A 24236-nucleotide genomic window follows, 5' to 3' on the forward strand; every position below is an offset into this window, starting at 1 on the left:
AATCTTCATATATACCTGGAAAATCGTATACTGATTAAAAGCATGCAAGTACAAGCACTATGATTTTCAGGTACACCACTGCATGATGAATTATATGCACACGTGTACAAGGTACTGATAATGCATAATGACTTAGTGAGTTTGTGAATTTTTGCTTTTGTTTCCAATGCATTACAGACCTCCAAATCATCATAATACAGGATGATCTGTAATGCATTTGGCCATGTGGCAAATAAAAGGTGAGTCTTGAACTGTACACCATCACAATAGTCATGTATTTTTCCAGAGGAACTTTGATGACTCATAAGCACCTGCAATGAAGTTATTGCACCAAGTATTGAATTACAGAATTCGTTTACTCACAAGCAAATACATGCTTTCATGCATGAATATATATAGCTACCTGTTTGCTGATGTCTTCACAATATAAAAGAGCTTGTAGGGAGCTCAAAATTGGTATATAATAAAAGCATTGTGCTTCATTTTTGATAGCTCCTCTGGGGGTAAGCACAAATTCTCTGCCCAACACTATTGGTCGTGGTTCCTACATTGAAAAAAAAGAATATAGCTACACAAGTTCCTATTTACGTATGCATGAATTATACAACAAGCTAGTGGCTATATAACCTTATCACAGATAGGCATAGCTGAAATCCATGCACATGCATAGCAGCATGCCAGCTACACATTTGTATATTAGTTGGATCCTGCACATGGTTAATCCCTATGGGCATGTGTGCAGTAGTTTGGCACAGAGGTTATACTCTATAACGAGCACTATATACATACAACTATACATAGATAGCCATATCGGTTTGTTCAAGGGCTAGGCACAACTAATAGTCCTGTAGAACCACTTGCAACCTGGATCAAAATCAAATCAAGCAATTAAGAGCTGAAACAACCCATTAAGACATCCCAAACAGCTTTGATTCAGCTACCCCCACAAGATAATTATGTTCCAAAAATATGTATACATAATAGTCAAGAATCAAAACCAGTTTCCGGCGAGATCAAGCAATCAAAGAATATTTTCTATTTGATCCTGCATGCTGGTCACAAATGCTTCTACCGAAGTACATATTAGTAGTGACTATATATACCCCTTGTTTCATGATCATTCCATGAAGCCTTGACTGCATGCAGTGGTACACTAGTCTAGCACAGCACAGGCCAACGCACGGGGCGGCCGCATGTGTGCGGAGCGTGAGCAAGTGTGAATATTCATAGTGCACGAGCACATAAACATTTACATATATATGTATGTGACTGAATTTTGGAAATTAACCCTTAGGGTGCACATGAAACAATAGGTTACCATGGTGCTTGCTGGCAGAAACCATTCTTATAGATATTTCTAAAACTTTTCTAATAAAAGTATCTTCACTTGATTGTAACCGCAAATATAGGCAAACATTTAATTAATTTATTGCAACTTGTCTTTTAGAGCTAATTAGGTTAATCTATTATGCTCCCATAGCTAATATTATTTTCCAAAATTCAGCCACTGGCATCATATGCATGCATGTAGCTATACAGGCATACCACATAATTGAAATTTTCTGCAAAGAATGCTTCTTGTTTGCAAACGGTGTCTAGTCCATCAAAAATACTTCTTACAGGAGAAAATATCCCTTGTATACTAGCTATCTCACTGCTTGACAGTTGCGGCATTTCCGCTAGCTTGGCAGTAAGCCTCCTTTCCAAACTGTCAGTGGCACAATTAATTAATGTATCAACGTCACGCATAATCCCATCGGTGACAACTTGAGTCAACCCTTTTCCGTCTCTAACTCTTAAAATGTATTTCGCAGCTTCCAATTTGCAAGAGCTTGGTCTGCAGGTTGGCTCAGCAACTATGTGATGAGCATCCAGTGATGATGACTCGGAGCCCCGGGGAAGCACTAGTGCTTCTTCAGTACTGGGAAAAGTAACTTCGAGTCCCACTTCAGTATTAACTTCTGGTCTAGCTTCCGGTATTAATGCACTCCTGTGCCTTTTGTAAAGATGCTGGTGTAAGCTTTCATAGGAGCTTGCAGTTGAGCGACAATCGTCCACTCCACAGCTCACTGGAGTGGAAAAGCTCCTGTGGACTTCTCTAATGTGACGAATTATTTCTTTTGACGAGTTTCTTGTGTACTGTTTACAAATTTGGCACTCATACATGCTGTATCACGGGTAGACTAGTATACCGACTGATCTACACGCACATACAGAGTTGGTTGTCCACGCATGTGCAATCAACAGTCAATGACATCTGAGCACTGAATTTGAATTCACGAATGAGTGAATTTGATTGGCTATTTCTCGCACATGCGCCAGAAATTGATAGGAAGTCGCGGACAACCAACCTGAAAACCTCTGTATCCACACAGCACGCTACAGATAATTTTTTTGTTTATTGCGCATGCGTTTCTGTTTATTATGAGTGATGCAAAAGCAATAATAAGCGGATTCGCAATACGCCAAGTGTTCGAACGGAAGCAAAAACTCTGTATAGTCTCGAGCACCGCAAATCGTAGCGTGTAAATATTTCACATAAAAATTTTTTTTTTGCGTGCATCGTCGCCTGAACACCGTGCTCATGCGCATGCACACCCCGCAAGTGTACTTTAAAGGCTTTTGTTTGGTGCACCTATAAAAGCTGCTGTCTGCAAAGCTTAAGTTTAGTTTGTAGACTTCAGAGACAACTCGAACTAAACCGCTGCAACCAGCTCGAAAGAAGTAGATTAGCTATACCTATAGCTTTATGATGGCAGTAGACTTAAGAGAAAAATGGAGCAATAAGGAAGATTTTGTAACCTGGCTACAAAGCGAAGGTGTCAGTGCAGTGACTATTCACACACTTGAAGGTCAGATATGTAGCTATAGCCATGCACAACCTTTAACCTTCTTTGAACAGATAACGAAGTTGACAGTGTAAAATCTCTTAAACAATTGACTGATGATGATATAAGAGAAGCTATCAAGCCAATAGGAGCAAGGAGAAAGATAGTTACATTAAGAGACAGGCTGAACGATGTGAGTCCATGATGCTTACCATAATATTACACCATGCATGAAATATGGTGTCATTATATAGTCTAATGACAGTCCATCATCAATTGAGTGCTCACAAGTCCCATATGATGACAGCTCCCAGTCGTGGACGTTAGAACAACCATACATGTCCAGCACTAGCGAAGATGAACATGAATACACTGATTCAGATTCCGAAGCTGAAAATTCAGACACTAAGGTATACAGTGTATGCATCAAATATCTGTTTTAGCTGTTGCATGTACTTAGCCTGACAAGTCAATAGTTACTACATCTGCAACAACCACCCAAGCATCTGTTGACACAAAGGTAGCTATAAAAGTCTACAAAGAGATATTGATGTAACTTATTATGCATGTGCAGCCGAAGCCAATGTTTGCTCATCTAAAGATTGAAAAAAAAGAAAAACCATTACCAATCCCATTCAAGCTTCCCATAAACTATCCCAAGGATGTGATGGAGGAATTGAGTCACAATAGATTGAGTGGGAAAGCAAGGACAAAGTTTATAGCTAGTGTATGCTCTGCAATATTTACATACAAGTCATTGCCCACAACACCAGAATATAATCATGTTGCAGAACAAATTGTAAAGAAATACCCATTCTTAAAGGCTAAATCTGGACCTGGACATGTAAGGCAATGTGATCATATAGTAAATAAATAATAACCTTTTTTATACACAAGGGTTACTTGGTGGAGGCTATGAGAGATAAAATGAAAAACATTCGAAACTCCAAGCCAAGAAGCATAAAATCTAAAGCTCATCAGGAATCACTAATACCTGCAGCGAAAAAACCAAAAATCTTACCATGTCTACCAAGGTTTCCTGTGCCACCTGTACTACCAAAGAGTGAGGATGATGCTTCTTACACAAGACACCTGAAAAGGCTACAACTGGAGGGGAAAAGGCAATCACCAGACAAGCACGTCGTCGCCACTTTGATGGATGTGACCTATCCTTTGAGGCGTCACGAAATATTGGAGAAACCAACGCGAATTGCAGAAGTGCTAAAAGTTTATCCTCCTCTCAAAAACATCAAGCAGGTAAGTATACAATGTGCATAAAGATAAATATTATAATACACTTTAGATTTTCAAAGAATTTGATCGCTTGTTTGAAAAAGAGATGATACAAAAGATTAAGGAGATATGGAGGGAAACAACTCCCAAAATATATGAGGTGGCACAAAATGAACGTACCAGTAACCTACAGGAACTCTGTGATGATTGTAGCACTTGTACTTCTGAAGGTATGCCTTTTGTGTGCATGCGCTTGTTTTTCATAATAAATATTATGTTTTTAGAATTCAAAGCAGTGTATGCGACAATGATGCTAGTGAATCTCCTCCCTGATGCACGTACAGCTACCGCTACAAATTCCACCAAGATAGTGATATTCACCAATGTAAGAAAAAAAATATTATAAACTTCCCCATTCTATGCATTTGTATAGGAATTTTGTGATGTGACTATTGAAGCAAAGGCACTGGAGTACCCTCAACCATTAGTTCTTATAAGGGGCTCTGCCAGCAATCCAAAAGATGGATACCTTGTCATTGAGAATATCGTGATGTCGAGGATAAAAGTTGAAGAGCTGCCAATTGTGCTGTTTGCGGCTTACTATGTCTTCAATATTGAGTATACCACAGGGACCAGAAATTTCTACCAGTTTCTGGAAGCTATTTTCCTAAATGTCACTGTGCCAAAGACTAAAACCAGATTAAACCATCTATTGAACATGTTGGACAATGTAGTGTAGAACCTTAATAATTTTGTTGTAATATGAACTCTCTCTAAGGATGATTTTTCTGTAGGAAATAATTTATTTAGGACAATGTATTTTTCTGTACAATGTTTTTTTTAGACAATGTATTTTTCTGGATATTTGATCACACCTATTCCAATACACTGAGTAAAAATTGCTATCCTGTTTCTGTGTTATTGAAATATTTCTTTACCATAATTATTTACATACCCCTTATAGAAATTACTAAGTTGTACCATATCTGTCACAACAATGTGAAGCAGTTATAATGCAAGATTGTGACAAAGTTGTCACAACCATGTCACATAATTGCAACAAGGCTGTAGAATGCTTGCAGCAAGATTGTGACAAGCATTTCACAACATTGTGGTAACCTTGCAACAGTCTAGACACAAGATTGTGCAGACGCCCACTATTGTGACACTCTCTGACTTGGGACAAGGTTGTCACAAGCATCTTCATTAGTTGCATGCATGCATTTCATGCTAAAAGCTAACCATCAATGAGTAATCGTTACATGCCTGTTACAAGCATGTGCAAAATGCATGTTCCTATATTAACGCAGTATATATAAAATTCCAATGCATCTATATATTAAAAATGACAATCACTATAGTACAATATATATGTACACTCTCGAATAAAGTTACGTGTTTTTTTCTTCTGAAATTGAACACTCGGTAAATGGATCTGTAATGGTGAAAGAGTGGTTGTACTTCATTTAGACTGGAGGATTATACAAAACACAATATTTACTAATCTTGAAATACTTAAATACACTCAACTTACATAAAATTGGAAAGCAGCAACTCAAATCTTCACTGTTATTTAGCTGACATCCTGGTAGAGTTTCTGTACATTATAGAGGTTTGATTTTGAACTGTATAGTAAAATATAAAATGTATACGTGGACACCAATAGTCTTGCATGAATACATTGTGGTATATAGTCTTACCCCCAGACCACAAGGGTCTCATGACACATAATAAAAACTCTTGGCAGTGACGTAAACAACTGAGGAATTGTTTGGTCGCCAATCAGATTCAAGAACACCTAGCTCTGACATCAGTTGTTCTCTCGAATACAACCCACTTTGTGTCTATTGCCATCTTTTTTACTGGTCGTAGTTCATGAATGTTTCTTTTGCTTTTTACATAGAACCTATATGATCATTGCCCATGAAGATCAAGCTCATTTGTGATATCACAGATATTATGTGGCTTCAACTCACAGCCAGGAATGGGGACGGAGAGTTGGGAAGAAAATATGGGAAAGAATGGTTGTCACTAACATACGCATGTATAGTCACCGTACACACACTTTTGAGGTCAAGGTACACACATTTTGGGCCCCACTGAAGTAGTTATAAACACAATTTCAGCCAGTAATAGAAACGTGGCACTCTTAATTATTATTAGTATGACACCACAAACATTGCATTGACAGACAGACATACGCAACACATATAAACTGCATTTAATTGCAGCTACTATTACGTTAGTTCCAAAAAATTGATGCGGCAACTTGGTGGATCAACCACTATTTGTAGGGATGTCTCCAGGTTTAGAATAGCGGTGGCTACAAGACACAGGAGTTTCTGTATAAAAGTGTAAAGCATCTGTACAAACTTGTTCATAAATACAGCCAACATTTCTGTTACAATGGAGGTGCAAGAACCCTATGGGAAACGGGCCGCCATGCCAAACTAGAGAGATTATGCAGGGGGTGAGACGAACCGTGACCAAAGAATTCAAACAAATGCGGAGTATTTCAGGATTTTCTCGTGTAATGAGTGGATTAAGTATCGGGCATTCTATAAAAGTGACTGGCTGCATGGTGCTTGAGAAAGTCAAGTTGTCCTTTTTCTAATGTATTGTGGGTATCTGTAAACGCTACACTCAAAATGATGTCGCATTTGGTTAGGAATGCCCCCCCAGGGGTGGATCCAGGGGAGGGGTCTTGAGACCCTCTTCCCCTTCCCTTCAGGTTGAACTAAGATGCAAGATTGATCTACTCTAATAGAGCAGTTACCATCACTTATGTTACAGTATCACATGGTTAGAGCACACGATGTTAAGGGTACCAAAGTGTTTGAATCTCAGTTTGGAAGACTGCATGCATGTTCTTTCTGTGTAAAAACAAAAAAAACTAAAGAAACAATGGCAGTTTTAGTTACTGATATTGTTCCATTAGGACGTCAGGTTAGTACTCCATATAAAACTATGACTTATGCATAGTGTGTATATCAATGTACATGGTTGACTGCACTGTTTCATCATATAGCTTGTGATATCATCAGTGATGAGTAGTGGTACTGAAACATTATGATGGTTCGCCTGCTTCTCAACTGAGTGAGTTTCCTGTCATGTATAGAAAGAGGACACCATACAACAGTCTTCATTGATGCAGTTCCAATAAAAAACCCTGCTCACACTACTTTCTATAGCCCAAATTCTTATGGAGTAATTTAAATGCTTGATACTCCGACTGACTATTTTATTAGGGTATTATTAAACTCTTGTATGTTCTATTAGAGTGGTTATCAAAATTCTGTATGCAAATGGGTCGAAAGGGTGTATATAAATGAATGGGCTTCACTTATCTGAACAAATTCACTTATCTGAACACTTATGATTTAGCTGGCACACAGGTGTTTGGATGTTCGGGTGTTCTATTAGAGCAATACATGTATGTTGTTAGTGATGTTGAATGTACCTCTGAATAGATTGTATTTTTATGCCTACCTGTCTATTAAGTTTACGATTTTTTGCAGAAGAAATTGATGGAGGTACAGTGATGGTGTTTGACTACCAGTATAGAGTTGTGCGCTCTTTCCATGGCACCACATGGATATGTACGACAAAATGGTATGCACATTGTGTATATCACTGTATGGGTTGACTGTACTGTTTCATTATGTAGCTTGTGTCATCACCAGTGACAAGTAGTGGTTTGTGCTGATACTGAAGAGGATGTTAACACAGTGAGAAGCATGCAGTTGTTTCGTCTGCTGCTCAACTGAGTGAGTGTTCCTGACATGTTCTCGGTATAGACGGGACACGATGAATGCTTCAAATAGACATCCCATAGGCATAATTTCAATTGAAATAGGTCCCAACACGCTGTTCACACTGCCTTCTAAACTAACCCGAACTCCAATAATCTGATTGATTGACAGTAAACCTAACTGTTCTATTAGAGTATTATTTGAGTGGTGTATATGTTCTAGTAGAGTGGTTGATCAGTGGGCTTCATGAATGCAAATTCAGTAATCTGAATACCTGCAGCTGTCTATGGACAACAATGATGTTGTTTATACCTACTTGGCTTGATTATAAAGCTACCACAGCATAGGTGACAATACATTTTTGTAGCCCAGATCAAGGACCATGAGTACACACTATAATGACTTCTTATGTTGCTACACTGGCGATTCTAGACCTGACATACAGGAGAGGCTCAACTTGTATTATTGTCTGACTTTAGGGGGGTCTGGGGTGCAATCCCCAGAAGCTGTAGGATTTTTACATTTTTAAGGCTTAAAAATGGCCTAAAATTGATAGCAGCCCTTCCCCAAGATTTTTGAGAACATGTTTTTCAACAGGGGGGGGGATGTTCCCCCAGGCCCCCCTGTAAAATCGCCTATGTGTTGCCCACAGTATCATTAAGTACATTAGTACTTAATGGCAGGGATCGTCAAGGTTACCAAATCCCCGCCAAAAAAATTCGCACAAAAAGCAGACTTACACAACCATTACGGCTATTCAGCAGTATTGTATTACAAAAGTGAAGCGCTATTCCACCTTCAAAAGTGATTGAACAGCATTCTACGAGTTGCTATTATGCTTGAAAAAAAATTTATTTTAGCGAATTTTCTACTGACTGACTGACTCACTCCCTCCATCACTGACGCCTTCAGCCAGGCCTAGTGAAACGATAGTTAAAGCTACAGTTCTAATTCTTGCACGAAAACGCTTCACTTTTCCTATATATTAAACCTTTCTTACACCGATACAAACACAATCCTTGCGCTATGGTCTTACCTTTTATCCTTGTTTATTGCCATCATTGTATTATTGTAAAGACAGGTCACTAATAGTGTTGATTCGTTCTCAAGGGCTTCCGTGCTCGGTATGGGTACATCGCTAAATAAAGTACTCCGCTAAAATTTGTTCGTAACAAGATTGGCAGCTGGAGTAAACACGAAAACAAGATGTAGCAGCTGTGTCATTAACTTGTTGGCACCTTCAGCAACATTCGCAATATGGTGGGCGTGGTCCTTTACGACGTGGTCCTTCCCACGTCCTTTGCGATGTGGTTTTTGGTCCTTTCCTTGGGCGTGGTCCTTTGCAGCTGCTAAGTGCTGTGGGAGTGGTCCTAATTAACTCAGCAGACAACTAATGGATTCATCTTTTACCAGCTTCAGTTACCCTCTAGTATCTCAAATGTAGCTCTCCATGGCGAAAATGATTCATCCTGGGACAGGGGGCTGATTTGTTGAACACTTTTCAGGTAAGACGAAAATTTGTGCCAAAGCGACTATTCAGTTGCCAAAACCTGTATTATCAGTTTATGTGTTTTGTCCTGCATGTAATCCTGAAGATTGCAAATACATTGATTTTAGTGAATAAAAAGTACATAAACAAGTGTAACAAAAAAAATTTAAAATTTTCAATATGGGTAGGGATCAAAGTAATAAAAAGTACTGAAACAAGTGAGATCTACATCCTGAAGGCATAGTAGCTACACACATATCTTTACTTCAGTTACTGAGAGTCTAAACTACTGATGAAAGTCTGATTGTCTACCTCTTGAAGTCGTGGTAGTACAGACATTATCCCTACTTTAGTTGCCAGGAATTAGATGCAATGGCAGACATTATCCCTACTTTAGTTGCCAGGAATTAGATGCAATGGCACTAATTAAAGTAGGGATAATGTGTGTATACTACCACGACTTCAAGAGGTAGACAATCGGACTTTCATCAGTAGTTTAGACTCTCAGTAACTGAAGTAAAGATATGATATGTGTGTAGCTACTATGCCTTCAGGATGTAGATCTCACTTGTTTCAGTACTTTTTATTACTTTGATCCCTACCCATATTGAAAAATTAAAAAATTTTTTGTTACACTTGTTATGATTAATTTTATATGCAGTGCTGCTCAGATAGAGTATTTTCTTGGTGTGTGCTGTATTAGAGTCTAGTGTTCAAATGCATGCGTTAATTCTTTGTACACAAACATTTCATATTTCTTCTATGTTTTATATATAGATGAGCACTTACCATACAGTGATGATAAATCAACAGATGCAGCCATATGAAATTAATGGACATGTGCTTGTGTGAACAAACCTACGTAACTTATGCACTTGCCATGCATACATGAATGCATATACACTATGCAAATGGACTAAACAAACTTGATCACATTATTTCATTAATAAATTTTTTGCTATATCTGTAGAAGCATGTATTCGTGTCATTTTGTACATTTATGAACAGAATAAGGAATGGTATAAAGGGTTGGAGTAAACTACATATTGGGCTGTGAGAATGTACTGCATACCATGTAGTAGATGGGGTGTGGGAATGTATAACACACCATGTAGTATGGAATGCACACTGTATAAGGAGCATGTAATGCACACTGTGTGATATAGTATGTAATACACACTGACAGTGTGTAATACATACTAAAAAACGGTATGCACGGTGTAAACTCCTGTTTACACCGATTTTCGGGTAAACCTCATACTTTCGTTTTTGCTGTGTATGTATATACAAGCAAACGGTACAGAAAAGATACAAAAAAGGATTAAAACAAAATAACAGGGTAATGAATACTAATCATCTGGGGGTGGCTAGCCACCCATCCACCCCCCCTGGATAGGCCCCTGATGGAGTTACTAAAGCTCAATATTGTCTGTACCAACAGCAAGAGAGATTCTCTTGATTCTGTCCTTGTTGTTTGACTGCTAGTTTACCGTTCCATAACTGTTCAGTGTTATCTAGTATGGAACTTTCTAAATCATTTAGTCCACTTTTGGGTGAGGAGTGTATTGTGTCTGTTGACCCACTTTAATTGCAGAAGTCTGTTAAGGAAGTATTATCATTTTACCATTCTAATGAAGTGGATGTTATGGCTCTTTCTGAAACATGGCTGCATGACACTGTCACAGACTTGGACATTTGCTCTTGTGATCATGATTTGTCTATTGTTTGATGAGTTAGGTTTCAAAAACCAAATTCGTTGTTGTATTCATCAAGATTTCTCAGAAAGCGGCAGTATTGATCATGAGTCTCTGTGGATAGCATTGTTCTCAAACACCAAAAGGGATGTCCTGTTATGTTGTGTGTATAGGTCACCTTCTGATTACCACTTTTATGATCATTTTGTATATTTCTTATCAACTGGCCCCTCTACGTTTTGTTGGCTGAGCATTGTAGATTTCATACTGCCATGCAAGTTTGTAAGATCTTAACAAAGTTTTCACCCTACCACATTCAAATCTGCAATGTCTGTTACAGACCGTATGCAGGGTGCAATTCACATCGTTTAAATAAGCTAACCGTGCACTTAAACTATGGGAAGTGTAGCCTCGCGGCACGACTATCTGGAACACCCTGCCCACCTCATTAACTGAAGCGAAGTCATTAAATATCTTTAAACTAGCTTCTTAAATATTGTTATTGTTGTAATAATTGTATGCATGTACCTTTGCTAATGTATGTTTGTTCAGGGCACAGCTGAAAAACAGCTTAAGCTGATGCTGTCTCCCTGTCTAAGTAACTAAAAGTGTTTAAAGAAGTTTTGGTCTATAATTATGGTTTTCCAAAAAAGTGGGTGTAATAAGTGAAGCAATTCCCCAATTAATTGATTACATCCTTTATAATGAATTGTGCATTTTTTGTAACAATAAGTTTCATTTTGTATTCTTGTGCATGTGGTGCCCAGCAATTATTCTCATTCATCAAAAGTTGGAATGTCTTCCAAAGATAAGGAAATTTTAATTTCTGATGATGGAAACAAGGTACATGAATTGCACTGCATGTAGAATTGTACGTAGCACTGTTTGTCACATACAAATCCTGTGTTAAGTTTGGTCTCAATTACAAAGTCACATTACTTTGTCTCTGTAGTATAGCTAGTAAAGAAGTAACAAAACAAGTTTTGATCTATAATTATGGCTTTCCAAAAGGTGCATATAATAAGTGAAGTAACTCCCAATTAATTTGCTGACATCCTTTATAATGAATTGTGTATTTTTGTAACAATACGTTTCACTTGTAGGATGTTGAGTTTTCCTCTGCTGATGTGAATAAGGTACGTAACTATGTGTTCTCTTGTATGTGCGTAGGAGTCCAGTGATTCTCAGGTGGATTCAAGGTGTATGGTTGTATAATACAGTGCAAATAGATTTGTTTGTGGATTCAGTTATCTGCAGTGACTGTTGTATTAGAGTATCTGACTTTTGACTATTAGAATATCTCAATCTTGCATGCATTTTTTTTGGTGGGGGAGGGGGGGTACACACCTCTCTTGGATCTACCACTGTAGTTCTCTTTTTGTGGTCCAACTTTGTTGCATGTGTCTGAGAACATACCTGTGTTTTACATGTTGTCACATTCTGCATTATATAACAAATGATAGGTCAGTCAAGATATGCTCTACTAGAGCAGTACAGATCAATAGCTAGATATGTTGGACAAATGATGTTTTGTATATAGCTGAGTTCCACCTCCAAGAACCGATACCATAACATCTTCACACTACATTCAGCGATAGTGTACTGGACTGTTATCATGTTCAAATATTCATTTGAGTTTGGTCAGCTACAAGTACATAAAATTCTGATTGTCGCTTAATTTAATAGCATAATATTATAACTAATACAATATTTATAATAATAGATAGGTGCAGCATGATGATTTGATATCTCCTCTGTGGTACAGCAAGTTCAAAGGTGATGACGGTGAAAAACCTTATATATAGTTAAGAAGGGTGTAGCATGATGATTTGATGTCTCCTCTGTGGTACAGCATGTTTGAAAGTGATGACATCGAAGGAGGGAGGGCATGGTGAAAACCCTACAGCTTAAAATCAACAACAGATAAAGTGAACACACAAATAGCATCAAGAGTATATAATAGAAACCAAGAGTATCAAACGGGTGTATTACCCCGTGATTAATGATTGCGTAAAGTAACACTGATATTTCAGTAATTTTTTGTTTTCATTGCCATTAAGGGTTGCTGTGTTTAGCCCAATTCGGCCACTAAACCAAGTGAAAACATGATATTCTAAAGTTCTGACACTGCCAAGCAGATCCCTGAAGGTGTGACAACAGGCTTGTTTGTGCAACCATTGTTTTAGAGAGCTGGAGTTATCTTGGGTCCTTACTACACTTTCTTTGTACAATAACTGTTGAATACTTGGTTGAATAACACGGAAAACTGGCAACAAAGACTCATTGCTACGTACACATTTCAAATTACCATTTCGCGTAAACAAACAATTACTGAAATAGCCGGTTACTTTATGCAATTATTAATCACGGGCTAATACACTGTTTGACACTCTTGGTTTCTATTACCGTAGATTCCCTAAAAATTCGGCAGAAATAAATTAATTCAGTTTGCGTCTGGCCGAACAATTAGGAAAAAATGTACCAACCTGGTGCTATTGTCGAATTTTGAGGGATCTATCCCTGATACAGTCTACACGCTTCATGGCTATGCAATTTGCGATCAATTTACTGCTTACTTTCTGGATTTCTTTCTACAGGGACTAATAGGAATGCCTTGAGGCGGAGCTGACGATACTACAACACTCACTTGGCCGCAGCACTATATACTATGACTGCCTACATTATCCAGAAGGGATGGTCGATGTCATTACTACATCACTTTTCAATACAATCACCCAGACGTAATATTAAGGATTTCAAAAAGTAATAAAAAATAGAAACCACAATCAATAATATTATTAAACTATCTCGTGTGAAATCTCGCTACCAGATGCTGCATGAAGTGTTCCATAGCTAACAAAGCGTTATCTGAGGGTGTATCATGTTACAAGGAGATGTGGGACCAGGGGATTTTATTCTGTGAATAGAAACGAAGATCGTTTTGCGGTAGTCATGATGTCACACGATGATATCGTTGGGTACGTTCCCTGAACAATTTCACACTTGGTGCTTCATCCAGCGTCGATTGTGTGAAGTCACTGGGAATCCTCAGTACTCAAGAGACCTTCGTCAACTAGTGCTCCAAGTGCCGAAAAAATAGTGTGATTATAATTAGAAACTTTCCTGCGCTTGCCGAAATTTAGAGCACATTGCGTTCAAAGCACGGGGAGTGCCGAATATTTAGAGATGCCGAAATTTTAGGGAATCTACGGTATGTACTCTTGATAGCATTTATCAGTCAGTTAGACTATCGAAGATGTTACTCTAGTTTTAAGAAATGCTTGACTAGTGTTGTAAACATGTACCACATGTGGTGTACAGCACACACATGTGTGGTAATGTCACATTGCCATTGGTGTAACTAGACTAACACGATGCCAGGGACAAATGAAGTGTATAGATACGATCAATAGTTGAATTTGTGCTAATAGTGTGTAAGCTTGCTCTCTTATGACAATTTTGGAATTTACATACTTTGAAATTGCGCCTGGTGCACACAAACTCCTTCAGCAGCTATAAATTCACATAGCCACATGCATTGTACCTTTGCTGTAAAACTTGGTATAATATGCATTGACTGCTCTATTATAGAGTTGATTATCCAAAGTAACATGGGTGTAGGGTGTTCGTATAACAATGCTCAGTTACTCTACTAAAGCATACACTTGTTGACGAAATACTCTAATCAAACAGTCAATTTGGGATTCATATAATCAAATGTTCAGATAATTGGGGTTCAGATAATTGGCTCTCCACTGTATATTGATCTTTCTAGTAGTTTCTCAGTCCCATTATTCAGTGCGATTTTGTTGATACCCAGACCTGGGTCCAGGCCTGGGTAGGCCAGGGTTTAGTTATGTCACTGTATTTTTGCTGCATGGCAGATTCCATGTTGTTGCGTGGCCACACAAGGTGATGTGAAGTTATAAGTAAAGTGGACTGTACCATAGCAGCAGCATCAGTTTTGTACACAGTATAAGTACATGTTGTCCATGATACAACTACAGCAGTGTGCAGAATGTAACAAGGATTATTCACTGGGGTGTTTCGTGCTCTAATATAGTGTAAATAATTCTGAGCCTATATATGTTAATGTATATAACAGAGTGTCAACTTTTAGTCGTGTCATGTTGATCTGTTGTTTCATGGAACATCACTGTCCCACCATTTTATAATGTCAATTTTAAAATTAATCAAGTTTCATAAGTTAAAACTATCAGTTAACCCTTAAACCCCACGTAATTATCATAAACAAAGCACTGAAAATGCGTATGCCGACATATCAGCTTTTACGCATGGCCTCAAATAAAGCGCTGTAGCTAACTCTTGGAACTGTTGACCCCATGACTACACAATTTGTGCCATTACGTTTGTGAGGCCCTTAGCAGCGCCCTCGCTTAACTTGGGATGCTACAGCCTTGAGCCATCGGGGTTACTAAATCACTTAGTTTCCTTGGACTTGGCATTATGTATGTAGCCATGACAAGTCAATGGCATTGTATTATTCACCATCAGTGTTGGGAGTAACGCGTTACTTATGTAACGCGTTACGTAATATTATTACTTTTGTGGTAACAAAGTAATATAACGAAATACGCTATAAAAACAGGTAATATAGCGCAAGTTACTTAACTTACAAATGTAACGCGTTACATAAGTAATATAGTTACTGTAACGAGTCTAATATTACGTAATATTATTACTACAAGTAACGAAGTTACTAGTCTCATTAGTAACGCCTAGCCACAACGAAGTTACGAGGCCTACTGAATGAAGCTTATTCACCAGCTTCTTACTTATAACCAAGATTTGCATAATGTCCAACAACGCAATCATGTCACGTGATAAGGTGGTAGTTTCACACGTGACAGCTTAAGGCTATGGACACAAAGTAATATAATATGTAATATTATTACAGTTACTTTATTTTATGGGTAATATGTAACTGTAACTAAATAGTTCAGTTGCAAGTAATATGTAATATGTAACTAGTTACTTTTACAAATTAACTTGCCCAACACTGTTCACCATAAAAGTGGATTGCTTCTATGACATATGTACTTGGTTATATGTGACCCGGTCCTAGTAATAATAATAATAAAACAACACTAGACCTAATGTACTAGTTTCATGAATTACATAAGCCTAATATCTTTGCTTTCATTGCAAACATTATATTTTAAATTTTTAATGCAAAACTATCGCTAAAGCATAGCACAGAGGATTTAAGTATTTTGCATGCACACATATGGCCATCTTAAAATCTCGCCATGATTATTTTTCTGTAATGAGCTAACTTATTTCAGGGTTATAGCTGAATGGACCATATCCCTTATGAGCTGGTCCATTGTTTTCTGACTTGTAGTCTAGCAGCTCTTTTTGCACTGACAGCTTATACACACTTACCTCCATTTGAATGCAGTTCACTATTTTTCCCTTGCTTTATGAGGAGAGGGGCACAAGCAACATTTCATGCTGTGAGAATCTGTTTATGCATTACAAACAAATCGAGGTAGACATAAATACAGAATGTATTTAGTGGTTTAATACATTCTCAAGTTTAAATCCAAGTGATTCAATACAAAAGGGCTTAACATGAGGCAAATCAGGCGAGAGCTAATATAGGTAGACAATAACTGTAAAATTCACAGTGACAATAATTCATGCACTTTCGCTAATAATTGATTACTTATGCTGCTTGCATTTACGTACAAAACAGAGCACTTGCATACAAAATACAATATGTACTTAATTATTATTTGGCCATGGAAACTACCCAACTAAACAGTGCATGCAGACACTATAATTATAGCTATGTGCATATAACACATTTCTTTAGTATTACTTTGTAGGGAGTAACGCTGCCTACTGATCCTAATGAGGTAATTTGCCATCTTGTTTGTGAAGTAGCTGTATACGTACATTCCGTAACTAGTTGCAAAGATTATTCATATGCATCTCCCTGCAGCAGTTCCAGCCCCTATGGAAGAAATTGAATTCAATAGAAGAAAAGGTAGACAAGATACTAAAAAACAAGTTGATGTTTGACCATCTAAAAACCAGGCGCTAACAATGCATCACATTATAATGGTACATTTAATCTACCTTTCCTTTTTGCAGATATTTGCTACTATTATGATTAGAGAAGAATGAACAATGCTGTATGGAGTGCAAGCACAAGAAGTTGACAATTACTGTATTTGTGTAGTTAGCTTTATGCGTTAAATTCATGCAACTGTGTAATGAAACTATCTGTTCACTATCATAGTAGGTTATAATATGGAGAGAGATGTCTTGTTTTGTCAAGACAATATACTACACAAGTACAGGATCAGGAGTACCATGCACTGGGTGGACTGTACAGGAGCCCTAGCAAGACTTACAGTAATACAACAATAATAATTATAGTATGCAGAAAAGTTTAGTTTAGGTAAACCAATTATAGATCCCAGCCGGGGAGGCTCTAGAATTAAGAGTATTGTATGAGCAAGAGACAGCAATGAGAGCAGCCTGCTCAAACAGGGATCTTATAGTCTTCTTTGTCACTTTACAAGCATTGGCCACTTGGGTGATTGTGTTAGGCATAAAATGGCCTAAACAGCCAATCCTGATGGAAATGTAATGAATATATAAGCCAGAAAGGTGAAGGTCATATTGCAAACAGCTATACCAATCTTCCTTCTGAGCACTAGTAGTCGAAAGATGTTGTTGGGTATTGGCAGGGATTGTTAGTTCAAACAAACAGATGGATTTATTGGAACCAACACCAAGTGAGGCCTGCTAAGGGTGTATCTTGAGTTCATAATATCAGCACTGAATACATACTCTTGATATTATGGTCGAGCTGAAGCAGCTGCATTCAGTGGACACCCAAGGAAACTCCCGGCTATAGGGTTATATTATAATATTGGACACACACAATGTTTCTTTCAAATAGGCACAACAATATTCTACCTCCATGTATTCACTCACGCTCAGTGACTGCAACAATTTATATAGCGCAACTGTGAGCTCCAGTGTCAATGGTCTGATTCAAGAGCGTTTTGAAACATCTGTCTTCTTCCCATAAACGTCTGTACTACAATGAATTGTAGCATTCACATCAAAAGATATTCGTTACCAAACTATTCAGATATGGGCGCTTAATTTTTGATTTGGCATGAAGAGGCGCTTAATACTATGATCCTCTTCTGTGATTGGGTACAAGTTCCCGCTTCTCTGCAACAAACTATCAATCCTTATGATTGGTTATTTTATTGTTTCCATGGTTTTGTTTATCGTTCTTCTAGCAACAGAGAGAAGTGAGTTGCTGTTTTAGTGTCGGAGTAGAAGCTGTACGTTTAGTATTTTTTAGCATGTCTGCAACTGCAAGTAGATAGAGTACGAGCTTGTGGAGGAGGAGATGGACGAAGCTAACTCTGAAGCTTCGTATGGTGGAGGAAGAGGACGAAGGAGGAGGCGCCCTGCCCCTTATCCACCTAGGGGAAGAACAGGTGGTGGAAGGTATGTGTGCTATTACTTTATTTGGTTTAAATTTAGCTTGTGTGCATGCATGTGTTTGTAATTTAGTTAGCTAGCTATATAGGTAGTTTAATGTTATTGTAAAATTCGTTCATGTCCTGTTCTGTTTGCAGATGGAGAAGAGGCGGAGGTGGGAGGGGAGCAGCAGGGGCACCAGGTGGAGGGGGAGGTGGTCCTCCTAGAAGGGGTAGGGGGCATAGACGCCCCCAAAGAGGAAGGTATGGTTTGTGCAGAATTACCACAATAATTCTGATGTTTTCTGTTCACAGATGGCCGAGAGGAACAGGGTATGTTTTGGCTTGGATTTTGTGTCCTTACTGATGCCTCCCATTCATAGAAGACGTGGCAGAGGAGAAGGAAGGAGGTATTTTACTTTATATTTAGTGACTTTATGATATATTTTTTATTCATAGATGGCCAAGGGGACTATCACGGTATGCGTTGTATTTACTTTTGCTACTGGTTTCTACCATGCATTTGCAGATGGCATCATGGTAGAGGAGGGGGAAGGTATGATTTGTTCCATATTTCTTGGTGTTAATATTTTTCTACTTTTCACAGAAGAGGTGGATGGACAAGGTGTGTATGGTTACACTGTGTGCGTACTGGTATTTCAAGGGTTAATTTTTGTTTGTTGTAGTTGGCGAGGAATGGGGAGACTAGATGTAAAGTATGTTAAATCAGCTTTTGATGTATATTTATTAATGCCACTATATCTTTGTAGCTTTCGGAGGGGTGGGATGCAAGTGTAAGGATGGCACTGTTACTTCACACTACTTATTGCCTTTCTGTTGCAGATTTAACTCACGTACCCTTATTTTATGTAACCATGTAACTATGTAGGCACTGTATGTAATACTTGACTGTTTATCCTTACATGTATATATCTTAGCATACTATCAATTCATTTTATTACTATCTTAAAGTTTATAATCCTACACACCATTGGTTACATATTTCGTTCATTTATGGAAAAGTATGGTGATAGCTCTGGATACACAGAAAGATATATGGTACTATTTAGTTTATATTAGGGAACTTCAACCAGCTGCAGCAATGCGACAAAGTTCCTCCACATGTCGCGTGAACGATTTATGGTACTGTTTCACATATCAGGTCATATTTAATTGACGCACACCATCTGCACATATAAAGTCAAAATATATGTGGCTTGCAATGCCTTCCTTAATAAATCATATTCCCAGACACGATGATATATCAGGGAACTTCTACAAGTGCCGTAACCAGCTGCAGTGATGTGACAAAGTGCCTCCACATGCGTATCGAGTGGATTTGCCAGCAGTACACAGTAAGATTACTTTGAGAAGACTGAAAATGAATAATCCTTTATAACAATTCTGCAGGATTTCTCTTGGAAATTCCCTGAAAATTCCCCACTCCAGACCGCAAGGCCGACGCTTGGGCGTATCACACATTAAAACAACACGAAAGAGCATGATTCTATCAGATTGGATGATGGACCACTGCTAAAGCTGGATAATGGTACTGTAGAAACGTTGAAGACTATTGATCAGCAGCTAAATAAGCCCTATGACTAAAGGAACAAAGTGAGTTCTAGTCTCACGAAACATATAGAATAAGGCTTCTCGATAGTCTAATCTGATTGCTGTCTGCACACATATGTTCCGTTATTATGTAATTAATAGTGTTTTTTACTCAATATCTTGATGAGTATGCGTAGAGTAATAAGAGTATGTAATTCAGGTAACACATAGTGATGTGTAGGAACTTCAGCAGGCCATGTAGCCAGCTATAGGCAAGGGTTTTTTTCCTCACATATGGCACCCGTGCTTATCTCTATATGGGTACAAGACTGTTGGTATAAGAACAGTTGGTCATCCAAGGAAATTGACTTGGTGCATGTATAACGAATATGATAAATCTTCATACCATCATTAGATCCTAAGTGTTTCCTTTCAAGGAAAGTTACCTGAATGTCTCCTTTATGGTACTAGATAATGAGTACACGTGATCAAAAGTGCTTAACCACTATAGATGCATGGTATGGCTAGTGCAACTGTTGCAGCATGTAGCACAACACCCACAACAGCAAGCCTTCATCATTTCATTCAAAGGATGACACCCGCGTAATAACATTTTCAACAGATTTTAGCTGCTTAAATAAATCCATTGTTTTTACCATACACTGTATGAATAAATAAAACTTTCTATTTAAATGTCATTGCAGAACTAGTCAAATCCAACCAGACCAAGCATGTGTTCTATGGAAAGTGCTAATTATAATGAATACGCTTATTGAATAACTCTTACATTTTAATCCCAAGTGTTGATCTTTTCCTAATTCTGATCCTGCATATGCATAAGTAAATGGAGTTCCATATGCACCACTTCAATAGAATACACTTTAATAAGTATATAGGCTTACATTTGTCAATGAATTAGTAAGCCTGAATTCTTTCTTTTCTCCTGTACAGCATGTCCATCTCAATCCTGCATAATGCATAGACGAAGATAAACCGCTGCTTGGCCACTTTAAGCGATCAACCAACATTGCTAACAAATTCCTTTATATCTTGCACCACTAACTGGTGCTTTTATGTCTACAAAATGGAGTTCGTGTACAACCTAGCAACAGTTAGAATATGCTGCATTTAATGCACTTGCATTGTTATTATATGCTTGGTCTTTCCTCCATTCTGACCTCTAATCTCCCCCTCTTGTATACTCTCATATATATATAATATATATATATATATATAGCTTGGTCTCAACACATCCGTAGTTTGCCTACAAAGTGGAGTCCATGCACAACCTAGCAACTGTATGAATTAATTAGAATACACGGCATTATAGCACTTACATTGTTATTTTGTGCTTGGTCTTTCCTCCCATCCAACCTCCATTCTCCTCCGCTTGTACTCTGATATAGCTATAGGTCTCAACACGTCTGTAGTGTGTGTCTACAAAGTGGAGTCCTTGCACAACCTAGCAACAGTATGAATCAATTAGAATACACTACATTTAAAGCACTTGCATTGTTATTTTGTGCTTGGTCTTTCCTCCCATCCAACCTCCATTCTCCTCCGCTTGTACTCTGATATAGCTATAGGTCTCAACACGTCTGTAGTGTGTGTCTACAAAGTGGAGTCCTTGCACAACCTAGCAACTGTATGAATTAATTAGAATACACTGCATTATAGCACTTACATTGTTATTTTGTGCTTGGTCTTTCCTCCCATCCAACCTCCATTCTCCTCCGCTTGTACTCTGATATAGCTATAGGTCTCAACACGTCTGTAGTGTGTGTCTACAAAGTGGAGTCCTTGCACAACCTAGCAACAGTATGAACTAATTAGAAAACACTACATTTAAAGCACTTACATTGTTATTTTGTGCTTGGTCTTTCCTCCCATCCAACCTCCATTCTCCTCCACTTGCACTCTGATATAGCTATAGGTCTCAACACATCTGTAGTGTGTGTCTACAAAGTGGAGTCCTTGCACAACCTAGCAACTGTATGAATTAATTAGAATACACTGCATTATAGCACTTACATTATTATTTTGTGCTTGGTCTTTCCTCCCATCCAACCTCCATTCTCCTCCGCTTGTACTCTGATATAGGTATAGGTCTCAACACGTCTGTAGTGTGTGTCTACAAAGTGGAGTCCTTGCACAACCTAGCAACAGTATGAACTAATTAGAATACACTACATTTAAAGCACTTACAGTGTTATTTTGTGCTTGGTCTTTCCTCCCATCCAACCTCCATTCTCCTCCACTTGCACTCTGATATAGCTATAGGTCTCAACACGTCTGTAGTGTGTGTCTACAAAGTGGAGTCCTTGCACAACCTAGCAACAGTATGAATTAATTAGAATACACTACATTTAAAGCACTTACATTGTTATTTTGTGCTTGGTCTTTCCTCCCATCCAACCTCCATTCTCCTCCGCTTGCACTCTGATATAGCTATAGGTCTCAACACGTCTGTAGTGTGTGTCTACAAAGTGGAGTCCTTGCACAACCTAACAACAGTATGAATTAATTAGAATACATTGCATTTAAAGAACTTACATTGTTATTTTGTGCTTGGTCTTTCCTCCCATCCAACCTCCATTCTCCTCCCTTTGTACTCTGATATACCTAGGTCTCAGTATGGTGCTTTATATATCTGTACATGCTTTATGAATCATTGTTGGTAACACTGCGCAGCCGTTCCATCTCCTGGGATGCTGCTTTGGATGTCTTAATTTTAGCACTAACTAAGTCAAGCAGGGCGACCCCTTCTACAGTTCGCACCCTGCTGAGGGCTACATAGGCCATGCCATCTTCAAACATGGCTGGACCCAGATCAATTACAGCTGCATCTAAAGATAATCCTTGTACTTTGTGGATAGTTGCAGCCCAACACAATAGCAATGGCAATTGAGTTCGTTGCAATGTTACACCTTGTGGAGCAAAGAATTTGGCTGAAATAGGCCTAATCTCTACAGCCTCAACTCCGTTGGTACCAGGTACTTGTATTGTATGAATCCTTCCTACACGTGGGTCATGGAATTTTACAAGTACTGCAGCTGGAAGTGACCCTGGTTGGTATTGACATTCTGTATTCCATTTAAATCTAACAATCACCCCACGGACACCATTTACTAAGCCATCTTCACACATGATGTTACGTCTTAGCATCACCTGAGCACCCACTGCTAATTTCAACATACGTGGAAGTCCTGCACAACTATTATCATCTGTGGGAATGAGATTTTCAGGGACAGTTCGTGATGTTACACCTTGTGGGAGGTGACGGGATTCTAGGATACAATGTTCTGCTTCCCCGTCCTTATTCTGTTCAGTATTTCTGAGTAACATGTATCATTTCTTTGGCGCATGTTCGCAGTCAACTCAATCACTGTGAACAATTCTCTCCACAAGTGTGTTGAGCCTTGTGTGTAGCCCTTGCCATTTTGAAATATAAAGCGATCACGAACAGGTGGAAGCTGATAGAAATCACCAACAGCAATTATGTTTAATCCACCAAAGTGAATCTCGGTGTCATCGGTTCCCTTAATTTCTGTTAGCCTTTTATGGATGAACACAAAGGTCTCATATGACACCATACTGATTTCGTCTATGACAACAGTATGAACATCTTTCCATAATATCCTCAACTCATGCAACCTTTCAGCACTGAGTTTGGTATATCTTGTAGAATTGTTGTGTTCTACAGGGAGGCATAGTGCACGGTGAGCAGTCGTTCCCCCTATATTAAATGACGACACACCAGTTGGGCCCATCAACATGCAAGCATTTTGAGACCCTGTGTGTGCTCGTTCAATGTGTTCCTTGATTACACTAATGATATGGCTCTTACCAGTGCCAGCTCCACCTGTGATGAACAGGTGAAGTGGCTCCGGGAGAGTGTCTCTCTCTCTCTCTCATGAAGTATTGGTGGCGAGCACAATTGTACTGTACCACATGGTCAAATGCTACTCTTTGAGTATCAGTCAAGCTAGCAACCTTTTCTTGATACTCACGATCTGTCATTCTTAACCTAGAGAGTATGTTGTTATCTCTATCATCAAAGAGGGCAGCCTGAATATCACTATGTTCCTGAGCAGATACTTCTTGGGGACCATCCGATTCAACCAATGCAGCTTGCTCAACATTCTCATCTGCATCATACATTGGGTCAAACCCTGCAGTTTCAGCTTCTACTTCTAAAGTATGCTGCACTGCAT

The 24236-nt window shown here is 38.5% G+C and overlaps 1 protein-coding gene and 3 long non-coding RNA genes across 5 annotated transcripts; 2 read left to right on the forward strand and 2 right to left on the reverse strand.

The window, feature by feature from the left end:
* Positions 1–2752: 2752 nt before the first annotated feature.
* On the forward strand, positions 2753–4800 carry LOC136245294 (sterile alpha motif domain-containing protein 3-like). Its single transcript, XM_066036780.1, has 9 exons — positions 2753–2852; positions 2903–3021; positions 3083–3238; positions 3289–3348; positions 3403–3672; positions 3726–4085; positions 4132–4291; positions 4346–4446; positions 4495–4800. Exons 1-9 carry the CDS (start codon positions 2753–2755, stop codon positions 4798–4800), a joined length of 1632 nt encoding a protein of 543 aa, XP_065892852.1.
* A 2279-nt stretch (positions 4801–7079) lies between these two features.
* Positions 7080–7828, forward strand: LOC136245545 (uncharacterized). The gene is made up of 3 exons (XR_010695925.1): positions 7080–7157; positions 7580–7673; positions 7729–7828. It is a non-coding gene; the product is annotated as an uncharacterized lncRNA (long non-coding RNA).
* Positions 7829–20649: 12821 nt separating this feature from the next.
* On the reverse strand, positions 20650–21999 carry LOC136245804 (uncharacterized). Of its 2 annotated transcripts, none has more exons than XR_010696134.1 (7): positions 21881–21999; positions 21707–21831; positions 21534–21658; positions 21360–21484; positions 20925–20989; positions 20810–20848; positions 20650–20760 (listed from the first exon to the last, which is right to left on the reverse strand). It is a non-coding gene; the product is annotated as an uncharacterized lncRNA (long non-coding RNA). The 2 variants fall into 2 exon arrangements; XR_010696135.1 differs by having other exon boundaries at positions 21534–21665.
* Positions 22000–22075: 76 nt separating this feature from the next.
* LOC136245805 (uncharacterized) lies at positions 22076–23065 on the reverse strand. The gene is made up of 4 exons (XR_010696136.1): positions 22576–23065; positions 22402–22526; positions 22228–22352; positions 22076–22178 (listed from the first exon to the last, which is right to left on the reverse strand). It is a non-coding gene; the product is annotated as an uncharacterized lncRNA (long non-coding RNA).
* Between the last annotated feature and the right edge of the window lie 1171 nt (positions 23066–24236).

This window comes from Dysidea avara, chromosome 15 (assembly GCF_963678975.1).
Source record: "Dysidea avara chromosome 15, odDysAvar1.4, whole genome shotgun sequence".
Taxonomy (NCBI): domain Eukaryota; kingdom Metazoa; phylum Porifera; class Demospongiae; order Dictyoceratida; family Dysideidae; genus Dysidea; species Dysidea avara.